Genomic DNA, 12,500 nt, shown 5'->3' on the forward strand with positions numbered 1-12,500 from the left:
ACAGACCAAACATCAGAACTTTATCATGCTGTAATAATGTTTAGAAGTTTAAAGAAAAACCCAATGTATAATACTATCAGTCACACTCATGATTGTCTAATTGTGTGTGTTCTCCATTCACTGATCTGAACTGAATAGTGACTCTGTTTTGATGATGATGATGATGATGATGGTTCTGTAGAGAACAGTGACATCAGTCAGGCGCTGTCCAAGCTGACCGAGCCGGCGTCCGTCCCCATCCACAAGCTGTCCGTCTCCAGTATGGTGCACAGCGCCAGGAAACGCATCCGGAGACACCGGCGCTCCGAAGAGTCTCCGCTCAACAACGACGTGCTCAACTCCATCCTGCTGGTGAGGCATGCTGGGTATTCACACAGACTCACTGTGAGGAGGAGGAGGAGGACGAAGGCCACGAAATCAGTCATAACCACCCTTTTCTTACTGAGATTTATACTTCATCTGAAAGCTGACGTTATGTGGCCGAGATACTAACCCCAAGTACATGACGATCTGCTCCAGAACACACTTCTCAAGTCAATATTTAAGTAACACATTATTTTATATAGGTGTCTTTTTAAATATGTAATGAAGGTTACTTTGGGGGCTCTCACAGGCTTTCTGGAGGATTTTTAACCCCGAAATGTCATCGTTTCCTTGCTGTGTAGAATATTTCCAAACCTGTGTGAAACTCTTTGTTCTGACGAACACAAAGGAAGATATTTTGTTAAGTCTGTAAGCAGGATGTTTTGGGTCACTATTGACTCCCATAGTACTTTTTTCCTAACAGCCTGCTCACTTTCATGGCTGGATCCAATAAAAAAAGCTTTAGAGTATTAAACAGGATAATAGTGTGTAATAATGTAGAAGGACAATAGTAAACGTGTGAGATGCAGATCAGATAGTTCATGTTGGAGGAGGAATGGTTTGTGGTTAGATGTTTCTCTCCTTTTCCTTTAAAAGCGTGTTCTGCTGTGTTTGACCGTCAGTATCTGTTCCCGGACGCCGCTCTGGACAAAGCCGACTGGAGCGAGGTCAGATCCACGCAGGAACCGGCCCGAGACTCGGAGGATTACGTGAGTGTCCGTCTGACGCGTCTCAGATGATTCAGATGGGTGTCTGACCGTCTTCTTCTGTCAGCAGCTGCTCTACAACCAGCTGAAGTCTTCTCCGAGCGACAGTCTGACCTCTCGCCTGGCGCTGTGTGTCTCGATGGTCAACTTCCATCACGGAGGGGTGCGAGCCGTGGCTCATCTGTGGCAGGAGTTTGTTCTGGAGATGCGTTACCGCTGGGAGAACAACTGCCTGATCTACGGGTCAGAGAGCGCTCCACATCCACTCCTCACACGCTCAGCTTCTGCTGCTCTGACACTAAACCTTCTTACTTTGCTCCTTTTGAACCTCATGCCACTGGTCTGATTGGATTCAATGATCTATGCTAAAAATGCTATCGCCAGACCCAGAGATCTTCTGAATGGATTCAAAAACGATTAACTCTGGGGAAAAAAATTCCAGCCAAGTTTTAAAAAAAGTGGAGTGTTCCTTTAAAAGTTTCTGCAAAACTCTCAAAATATGAGCCCGTTGAGTTCATGATAATGAGTCTTTCCTGAAGTAAATATTAGTGTATTTGAGCACATGAATCACTGATTTATCTTTTGGATTCAGTTCTGATGTTCATTCATGTTTATTTGCTGTAAGTGATCTGATCAGCGCACAACAAAGAGCCACAGAAACACATTTAATAAAAGAATTTAGTCATAAAACCAATGGAATTTCAAGGCTGAGTAAGAAAACACAATGATTATTACAGTTTAGTATTTGATGGCAGAAGCTACACATCATGTTGATTAAGTTGAACTGAGCTGAACTGATTCTTGGGATGTGAGAATAGATAGTGGTTCATTCAGCCTGAGAATCCAGAAAATAATATTTTCAAGACGGCCCTAGTTTATCTGTGAAATCTTCTGAAAACGATTCCAGTTCCAATGAGATAATTTCTCTGTGGTTATTGATAGTCGTGCTGTGGACCAGTTCAAAAGAACCGATTCATAATGAAAGTGTATTCTCCCCAGTCCGCTCTGATTCAGAGCTCCGTAATCATCACGGATATCAGCTAAATGCTGCATGTGTTCTTCAGTGTCTGTGATGTATTTCTAGTTTAATGGCACTCTCTACATCCTCCAGTGTGTTTGTAGAGCTGGTTCTAGATCAGTGTGGGACTGTAGTCTGTAGCGCTCTAACGCTGCTCTCACTGTGTGTTTGTGTTTTGCTCTTCTAGGCTGGCGAGCGGAGCTCCGGATCTCAGGTGCTGCCTCCTTCATCAGAAGCTACAGGTGAAGCTCCACACACTTAACAGTCTAAAAGTTATTACCGCTTGTAGTGCACTTGAACACACTAGGGCATGAAAGATGGATGCCAGTGTACTACAGGTGCTATGTTAAAATCATGTTTTAGTTCGTATTGAAAATAGCACATTGTTAAGATTATCTGAGGAAGTACTAAAGAATGATTTTTAGTGTATGAAGCACAAAATTAGTGCCTGAAAATAGAGCGCTTTCCTTACATTAGTGAAGTGTTGTTTTCCTCCTGGGTGCCTGTCCTCAAACACGTGAGAGGTGTGAGAAATCAGAAATTAATAGCTGGTCATCATTTTAACTTCAGTTCCAGTGTTCTGTATTAAAACAAATGTGTTTTAAGCAGATTTCTTGGATGAAAAATATACATTTTCTATTTATTTTTCCACAGAAATGATTAGTTTTTCTACAAATTGAAAGCAGGCACATTATATCTAGTAAAAGTGGTGTTAGAAGAAAAAAAGTCAGCAGAAAAACAACGAGAGGAAGTAGATGATTTTAAGTCTAGGGTCAGTACTTACTTTTTAAACTAATTAACACTTTTACTCATCAAGCATGCATTAAATTGAACAAAAGTGACAGCAAAGATATTTCTCATATTAGAGCAGATTTCTGTTTCAAATAAATGCTATTCTTTTAAACTTTCTATTCATCTGTGAATCCTGAAAAATAACATCAGTTTCCACAGAAACATTGTTTTCAGCTTTGATGATAATCAGAAATGTTTGTTGAGCAGTAAATCAGTATATTATTATGATTTCTGAAGATCATGTGACACTGAAGTAATGATGCTGAAAATTCAGCTGCGCTTCACAGAAATAAATTACACTTTAACTCATATTCACAATGAAAACTGATATTTTAATTTTAATAATATTTCACAATTTTTAATGTATTTTTGATGAAATAAATGCAGATGAGCAGAGGGGTCTGTTTCTGTGCTTCATCAGATGCTGAACTGCTGCATCGAGCGCAAGAAAGCGAGGGATGATGGGAAGAAGAGCGGGTCGTCAGACGGAGCCCGGAGCCGCCCGGGGCCCGAGAGCACGGGGCCCGCCGAGGTTTCTCCGGGGAAGTCCTGGGACTCGTGGAGCGACAGCGAGGAGGAGTTCTTCGAGTGTCTGAGCGACACGGACGAGATGAAGGAGACAGAGACGGACAGCGAGAAGAAGACGGTCAGTAAGAGCAAAGCCGAAGGACGTCTGCAGACTCACGGAAAACTGACCCTTCTGAACTCCCCGGAGCCGCTCTACATCCCCGTCACGCAGGTCAGAACCAGGCTGAACCGATCGCTGCGAAATTGTGCTGAAAAACTACATTTCCCATGATGCTACAGAAAACTCCACCAATCAGATAATAGCAGCAAGAATATTGCACCAAAAGAGCTCTGTTCACTCCCATGTTTGTGTGTGTCTATACTTATAATTAATCTTATAATCATGGCTGTTTTAACAATTAAAATGTTTTATATTATTATATATTTATATTATTAATATATTATATATTAAATGATTTGATTAATTAGAATAGTTGACTAAATAAATTTGACTGTGAAAATAGGGTAAGTTATTTTTGTATAAAAGGAGAAAGTATTAATTAGACAAATTGTAGCTTTAGAGTTAAATGCTGTATTCAACTCAACTCAACATTTATTTCACGTAAACATTTAGGCTAAGATGTTCAAACATGAGCGGTGGAACATAAAGGTCCTTTGAGAAACTTTTCAGTCATTTGTGTTTATAACATTATAGACATTAGTAACTAAAAGAGATCTAGTGCTGTTATTTTTTATTGTTATTTTAATAAAACGATGAAAAAGTAAATCTGCCAGCAGGTGGCGCTAAATGTTTTAATTTTATTCTCTTAATGAAAGCTTCACACGATTCGTTCAAAATCCAGATTCATTCAGAAATAAACACTGCTTGTTCAGAGACGCCTGCATCGAAGATGTGAGTAAAACCAAAGGTTTCAGCGTTCAGGTCCATAAACTAGATATGATTGTGATGGGAAGCGCTCTGTTCTGTTCTGACGCTGAGAAGCTCTCTCAGGGGGAATCTCTGCGCTGGAGCACAACCAGATCTTCTTAAGATTGCTCTGGAAAACAAGAGAGAAGCTTGTTAGAGATGAAGCGCTCCGTTATACCACAACAACAAACATCTCCAACTCTTCCACAGTCTTTATTGGATTAAAGCAGACGCTCTTTACTTGTGTTATCATCTGTGTGATCGTGGAGCTGCTCAATATTCAGTTAAATCCTCACTTCTGGTCTTAATAGTTTATGACATCACTTTACTACTTTTAGTTATTTCTGTTTTCATAGGAGACGTAAAGCTGTTGTTCCTTCACAGTGAGCTCTGCTCGATTATGATCACAATTATTTTTAAGCACCATTTTTAACATGATTATGAAACTGCATATTATTGTTTTATTTAAAGATGGTTTTATATATATATATATATATCAAATATGTATTTTCTGTAATTAAGATTGTGATATTATAGATTATATCTGTTAATACAGAATAAGTCATTAGGGTTAGTTTTATGAAATTGGGATTTATACATCAAAAACTATCAAAGAAAGTCCTCAGAATTATTGAAAATAATTAAACTAAATGAATAAACTGTGCTCACAAATCTAGAGTAAGTCTAAAGTGTTGAGTTATCAGCTGCCACAGAAATTAAATAATCAACTGAAAAATAAAACTTTCTTTTAATCTAAATCAGGAATCCTGTCATTATAAGAGACACACATCCAGTGTACCGTTAGACCTGTATTTTAATTCATCACTAACCTTCTCCCTCTTCTCTGTAAGTCCGTGCGTTTGATAAACTGAACGTCTCTGTTCCTCAGGAGCCTGCGCCGATGACCGAGGACCTTCTGGAGGAGCAGTCTGAGGTTCTGGCCAAACTGGGCACGTCTGCTGAAGGAGCTCATCTCCGTGCTCGTATGCAGAGCGCCTGCTTGCTCTCGGACATGGAGTCCTTCAAGGTGAGCCCTGACCGTCTGCTGTGATAACACCGATCTGATCATCTACTTTTATTACAGCCTTCAGTGCTGCTGTACTTATATGAAGAATGTGATGAGAGAAAGTGTTTTCTGTGTTTTATTCCCGTCTCGGTATCAGACTAAATAGGTTTCTATGGAAGCCACTTTTTCTTAGTTCGCTTTTAGTTTTGACGTCGTTGCGTGATGTAAACTCACAGCTGTAAGAAAATGTCTTCTTTTTTTCTTTAGAATTGAACTTTATAACTTGATATTGCTATTTTATATCTCACGGTTCTGAGAAAATAAATCACAAATGCAGGATATAAAACTCAAAATTAGGATATAAAAGTTTATTTCACGCCATTCTGAGACAAACGTGAAAATTATGAGCAGCTGCAAGAAAAAACACACACTTATTTCATTCAAAATGGAGCTGTTTTTTCTTTAACTTCAGTCTGTATCACAATTCTGAGAAAAGAAGTCAGAAATGGGATGAGTAAATTCAAGAAAATGAAAAGAGTCATAGTTGTGAATATTCAACTCTCAAAAAATCTTTTCCCCCTAAGAATTGGGCTTGAAATTGCTAGTTTATATCTCACAATACAAGATATACAGTACAGTACAAGAGAAAAGCCATGCTTGTGAGATAGAAACAAAAAAACAAGAGTTTTGAGATGAAAGTCAGTTCTGAAAGAGATATATAAACTCTGAGTTGCAAGAAAAACTTCATAATTGCATGATATAAACTCAAATATGTATTTTTTTTCTCTCTGAATTTAACTTTATATCTCTTAAAATCCCACAATTCTGAAAAATAAACTCACAATTTCAGGAGCAAAGAATTTCTATGAAAAAAGTGAGTTTCTGAGTAATTCTGATAAAAAAAAGAGTCAAAATTGGGAGATAAAAGGTATCTTTTTTGGACGTTTTGTTATTCAGTGGCTCCTTCCGCAGATTTCACACGCCGGAGCAGAAAGAAGCAGATTATATAGCTGCCAGACAACGGCTCCTCCTGCTCCTGTCTTCAGTTCACTGAATCTTTTATAGGTTTCACCTTTTAAAAGCGCCGCTTGGCAGAAGCCAAAGGGAGAAGCATCATTCATTTTCATAAGCACCTTATTTTCAGTCGCTCTCTGTCGGAGAACAGCACACGATCCCGCGGCGCTCCGCCGTGGACAGACCCCAGAGATTAAAGAGCGAGGGATTTGTGAAGGAAAGGAGCGCTCTGAAGCGAGAACGCTCGTTTTTCAGCACCGGGGGGCGAGGCAGATGCAGAAAGGTGACATTTTGTGTCTATTTCCCCTCGCTATAGCCTGTTCAACTGCCCTACAAACTGCTCTAATTTCCACAGCAGCTCGTCTCAGTGCAGCGGCGGACCGCTGTGAGCGCAGTAAATGGCCCCTTTAGCTGAAGATGGCCTCTAAATTTAGCAGCGGCGCTGTCTGTAATTGTGCTTAGCCAAGCATCATTTGGCATTTTGGCTTTAATTACCATCTCCCTCCGGGCGGAGAGCAGAGAGAGGCGATATGATGAATGGGGCGTCTCAGAAAGTGACGGGGATCTTCAGACGTTGTTGGAGATGATCAGATCCACCTGAGCAGGAGAACAGCTCCAGAGCGTGCTTCGGCCCGAGCGCTCTCACGGGATTCTGGGAGCCGTTGCTAAGGTCTTCTGAGTGTTGCTAGGGAAGGGTGACATCATGTCATTCTCAATTATTAACCTGGATTAGAGAACAACACTTACTTTGTGTTTTGGTCTTGTTTTCTCGTATAAATATCTTCAAATTCTTGAATCACGATGCATTTACTGAACAGGTAACATGACTTTAAATGATATTATTTCTTTAAAAAACAAATCCAAATGTTGTTAGTTTTTGCTAAAAATGAGTAAAAATATCTCCCAATGTGGCAAGAAAGTAATGCTTTTTAGCCTTTGAGTTAAGATGATTTTTCTCAAGATCCTGAGCTGCACACACACACACTGAACTTAAACTGCTTGATTAATTCATTGATTAATTAATGATTAATACTTCCCTCCAAAGAAACTTTTTTTTGTCTCTCAGTGGATGCCTATGAATCATCGTCACTGATGCCGTCGTCACAGTAAATAGCAGAAAATACTGTGATATCTTCCATGTATATCAGTGTTCATCAACGAAGATGTCAAGAGCTAAAAATAATATCAGATGATAAGAACTATGATGAAGTTTATGCTGCGTCTTCATCTTGAGACAGGATTAGCATGTTATTTGAGGACGATGTTACTGGACACAAAGATTTTTCACTCGCTGTCAGGTTTTAATAAATCGCAGATAAATGCCTGAAAATCGCTGCTCGTTCACGAGAATCACCATCTTCAGTGAGTCGCGGTCTGAAGGTGTGTGTCGAGAGCCTGACGTAAACACTGTTGAGTAGACACTGGATGTTTTGCGTCTGAAAGGGACAACATTAATACTTAAATACCTATCTGTGTTAATGTTAACCAACAAAACATGTTAAATGTATACATGTTAAGTTATCTTAAAATGAGTTTAATTTCTATCAAAAATGAAAATTGAATGAAAACATTTCATTACAGTTGTTCTAAATTCAGGCGTTGATTCAAATTACCCGTGATCTTAATTGATTTGGACTAAAGAGAGAAGAATTGATGACTATTAAAGCCGCTTCACACCAAACACAATAACTATAAAGATAATCTATATAATCTATATCTATATAAAGCTATATAGAGTCCACACCATCTGATTGGCTGTCAGTGGAAAAAGGACGGGTTCTGATTGTGTCAAAAAACATGATTTCAAAGATGGTTTCTCTGTGATGTGTTTATCGTTCTAGTTGTGTTGTAACCTGCCAAAGTGAGCACCGTCCCTAGAGGCTGTGGGTTTCTCTCAAGTGTTTGAGGACTCGTGCTTCATGGTGTTTTTAGTGTTGCTGTGGAGTGTTTGGTTTCTGGAAGCAGCACTCAGTGGAGATCTGACGTGAATGTGTTTCTGTGTGTCTCTCATCATTACATCTGTTCAGCGTGTCTCTCGGTAATAATCAGAGTATGAGTATAAGTGCTCAGGACTTCAGTAAAAGATGGAAAGGTCATCCTGAGGAAGTCTGTTGCTCATTTACAAGAGAAGTGTGTGATGAATTACAGGAACATACCATTAAATACACAACAACCATACAGATAAATACACAACCCCAACATTAAATACATATGTGTGTGTGTGAGCATGACTGTGAGTGTGTGTGTGTGTGTGTGTGTGCATGAGTGTGTGTGTGTGTGTTTTTGTGTGAGGATGTAAGTGTAAATGATGATGTAGGTATTAAAACACTTATCAAAACGCTTTTTTTTTTTTTTTTTTTTTTTGAGAAAGCAAAAATGTGAGTAGTTTCCTGTAAGGGGTTTAGGTGTAGAACCATAACACATACAGTCTGTATAGTATAAAAACATTTACAGTTCTCAAAAACACATTTTGTGTGTGTGTGTGTGTGTGTGTGTGTGTGTGTTTTAGCGGGCTGTTGTCTGGAGGATTTTGTTCGCTGGTACTCTCCGAGGGATTACGTGGAGGAAGAGGTGGTGGATGAAGCGGGGCAGACGGTTATTCGGGGCGAGCTGAGTGTCCGGATGAAGATCCCGGGGAACATGTGGGTGGAGGCCTGGGAGACGGCCAGAGCGACTCCGGCCCGGCGGCAGAAGAGACTGTTCGACGACACCAAAGAGGCTGAGAAGGTCAGAACCACAAACCCTTCCGCTTTTGATCAATATGACACGTTCATTTCAAGCCACACAGACAAGATGGTTCTGTCTTTACCTGCTCACACGCGTCCCATGATTCCCTCAGAGCAGCCAATCAGAGCGCGGGACTGCTGGAAGTGGGTTAGCTTCAGTGAACGCTGGCGCTGGTGAAGGTCGCGTCTCTTTCTGTCCTTCAGCCGTCTGTCGCATCCTCGTGGGGAAGCTGCGGGGTTTACTCTGAATTCATTTGCTGGTTTAATTTCCTCTGCTGTGTTTTGCTCCAGTAACTTGTCCTCGGTGGCAGTCGCACGTGTGTTCTGCAAAAGTACAGTAAAAACCTTCCCAGCAGCCCCCTCGTCTATGGTTCTCAACCTACAGCAGCCTAACATTACACCTGCAGATAAATTCATAATCCCTTAATCTCACGTACAGTTAGAAGGACTGCATTAGAAAAATTTCATATTTAAATCATTTACAGTCAGAAGCGTTGCATTCAAAGAATGCTTAAAATTAATTAAATTACATTTTAAATGTTTTAAACTTGCATTTAACAATAAAAAAGATGCAAAAGTAATATTATATTACATTAATTCTATATTGTATTATATTTACATAATTTAACAAATAAAAGGCCTCGAATTTCAATGAAATCTGAAATCTGAAGTGTTTTGGGGCGGGACTATCTGTCGTATCTCAGAGGTGTTAGCATTCCTTTCAGTTTCAACACACTGACAAAACCTTTTAGGGACATTTCGAATAATAATAAACTTGAAAAATGTATGTTTTGTTTTTAGGTCAGCATAAACTCTCTGAATTCATCTGCATTTAATTTCTTCTGAGTTTTGTTCCAGTAATTCTCCAGGCCAGTGAGTTTGTGGGGTGTGTGTGTATTAGGGTTATTAATGGTGGTGGTGATGTGCGTGTGTGTGTGTGTGTGTGTGTGTGTGTGTGTGTGTGTGTGCAGGTACTGCATTACCTGTCGCAGCAGAAAGCGTCGGATCTGACGAGGCACCTCTTGCCCTGTGTTCTTCACGCGGCTCTGCTGAAGATCAAGGAGGAAGGTGAGGGTCGTCTCTGAACTGTAAGTACAGTGTGTGTGTGGTCACTGCTGCTGTAAAGGCTCTCTCTCCTCCAGAGTCGTCTGAAGACATCTCCTCGGTGCGTAAATCTCTGCAGCAGATCACGGCTCAGGCCAGCAAACTTCTGAGACACCCCAGCCCTGACCTCAAGAAGCTGGAGGTGAGTCTCGCCGTTCTGCCTCAGTTCTGCACTAAACTGAATAACCTCAGACGAAAAACCAGGCCTATTGCTGCAGTCTGTTTAATAATGTGTAATTAATTTGAATACATATTTTGGCGGGAGGAGCCAACGACAGACAGTGGGCGTGGCGTCAGGCCTCGGAGTGGCTTTTTATTAACAAAAATGTACAAAATAAAGTGTCCAGGGGAAAAGTGTCCAAATAAACGGGGGAACTGGTGTCCTCGTCGTGCTGCAGGGGAAGTGCAGGTCAGGTAGTGCTCCAGGGGGAAGGGTCCAGGTAAGGGGCGGAGTCCGACGGCTTCTCCTCCCCTTCTTTTAACAGCGGCAGTGATGAGCCTCGATACACTTCAGGTGTGCCTCGTCACACGCCGCCAGACCTGACCAATACCCCGCCCCTCCTCTCGGACACGCCCCTTCCCGTCGGGAGCCTGGTGAAGGGCGGCGAATGAAGGACGGGGTGATGATGACAATAAAGGGGAGGGGCAGCCGACTCGTCACAGTATATTTATTTAAAATGCAATATATTTAATACACCAATTTCATTCATTTTTGAACGAATCTCTCGAATGATTCAATGATTTAATACATTTTTAGCAGTCATTTGTTGCCACCTAGTGATGAAATGATGCAATAAAAAGAGCCGGGTAGTTTCAGAGGAGGATTTTCTTTATTTTGATCGCTGCCACAGTCATCTCATCAGTGATGAGAAACAGAAATTATAGAGTGTAGTTGTTTGTGAAGCTCTTACTTAAACCTGCTGTGTGTGTGTGTGTGTGTGTGTGTGTGTGTTCAGGACATCATCGCTCAGATGAGCGCGCAGTGGAGGCCGTCATTGCTCGTGCCCGGTCACTCAAGGCTAAGTTTGGCATCGTTGGAGGAGAGCGGGAGGAAGACGCTGACGAGCTGGAGAGGTGAAGCTTTACCTGATCATCATCATCCTCGTGACCTGTGCTGTCATAATCAGCACATTTTCTAAACATTCTCCATTTAAAAAAAACTTCTGAATCATGCAGGATTTGTTGGAATCGGACGTAAAAATCATTGAACTATACCTGTTTGAAGTCGATAGAGTCTGCAGTGTCAGTTCTGAGAAAAATCACTAGCAACGATACACTCCAGTTGCTCCTCCAGACGAACTGTATAGAGACACAGATCTAATATGTTACACAACAGTACCGCAAACATATTATGTTTGCATGAAAACTAAAAAAAAATTTATGAGCAGCTTCCAGGTCCTATATATATGTATCTTGACTGTCTGCTGATTTTGATACGTTTGTTTACCTGATCCTATTGAGAAAGGGCATCTCAGGAACTGCACTCCAGTGGTTTGAGTCTTACCTCTCTGATAAGTCCTTCAAGGAGTCTTGGAGGTGAGGTTTCTGAGTCAGCTCGCTCCCGAGGTGCCTCAGGGCTCAGTTCTTGGACCACTTCTCTTGTCCGTCTATGTGGCATCACTCGGGTCTATCATTCAGAAACACTGCTATGTTGATGACACTCAGCTTTAGCTCTTGTTCTGTCCTAATGATCTGACAATAGCAGGTCTGACCAACATTTCACAGATGAAGGACCATTTCCTTCAACTCAACCTGGCTAAGAACCAGTCTCAGTCTCATCAAAACCATCCTTTCATCACAACTTCACATTTCAGAGCACATCAACCATAACTCCTTCAAAAACTGCCAGAAATCTTAAAGTTGTGATTAATAATCAGCTGACTTTCTCAGAGCACATTGATTAAATTGCCTGGTCCTGCAGATTTCTTTTCTACAACATCTAGAAGATCAGGTTCTTGGCAGATCTTCCAGATGGTTTCATCAAACCTCTAAAATTAATCCAGAATTTAGCTGCAAGATTAATCTTCAATGAGCTGAAAATAACCTACAAAACCACCTCTTTACCTGAATTCATTACTTCAGACAGAAGCTTGCGTTCTGAAGCTTTTTATTGTTCACCACAAAGAAAAACATGTTTCACAGACTTTTACATTAACTGTTCTGTCCTGTTCTAATGTCCTGTCCTTCCAATTTTATTTGATCCTCTAACTCCAGTACCATCTATTCTAATTTATTTAAAAAATACACCCTCTGTAAGATGTATAAATTGCATATTTATTCTCTAACAGATTCTCTAACTCTCTAATTGCCTCTAGATTTTTTTCAATTAGTTGTA

At 40.6% G+C, this 12,500-nt stretch overlaps 1 protein-coding gene across 1 annotated transcript in view; it reads left to right on the forward strand.

Annotated features, from left to right (window-relative positions):
• Positions 1–12,500, forward strand: part of LOC122333005 (rab3 GTPase-activating protein catalytic subunit-like) — a 36,789-nt gene that overhangs the window by 13,569 nt on the left and 10,720 nt on the right. The window contains 11 exon segments of the mRNA XM_043230483.1: positions 182–351; positions 987–1,073; positions 1,141–1,313; positions 2,276–2,330; positions 3,302–3,619; positions 5,205–5,355; positions 8,845–9,062; positions 10,033–10,129; positions 10,204–10,307; positions 11,122–11,139; positions 11,142–11,239. Coding sequence (XP_043086418.1) covers positions 182–351; positions 987–1,073; positions 1,141–1,313; positions 2,276–2,330; positions 3,302–3,619; positions 5,205–5,355; positions 8,845–9,062; positions 10,033–10,129; positions 10,204–10,307; positions 11,122–11,139; positions 11,142–11,239 — 1,489 coding nt within the window.

Source organism: Puntigrus tetrazona, unplaced genomic scaffold (assembly GCF_018831695.1).
Source record: "Puntigrus tetrazona isolate hp1 unplaced genomic scaffold, ASM1883169v1 S000000170, whole genome shotgun sequence".
NCBI lineage: Eukaryota > Metazoa > Chordata > Actinopteri > Cypriniformes > Cyprinidae > Puntigrus > Puntigrus tetrazona.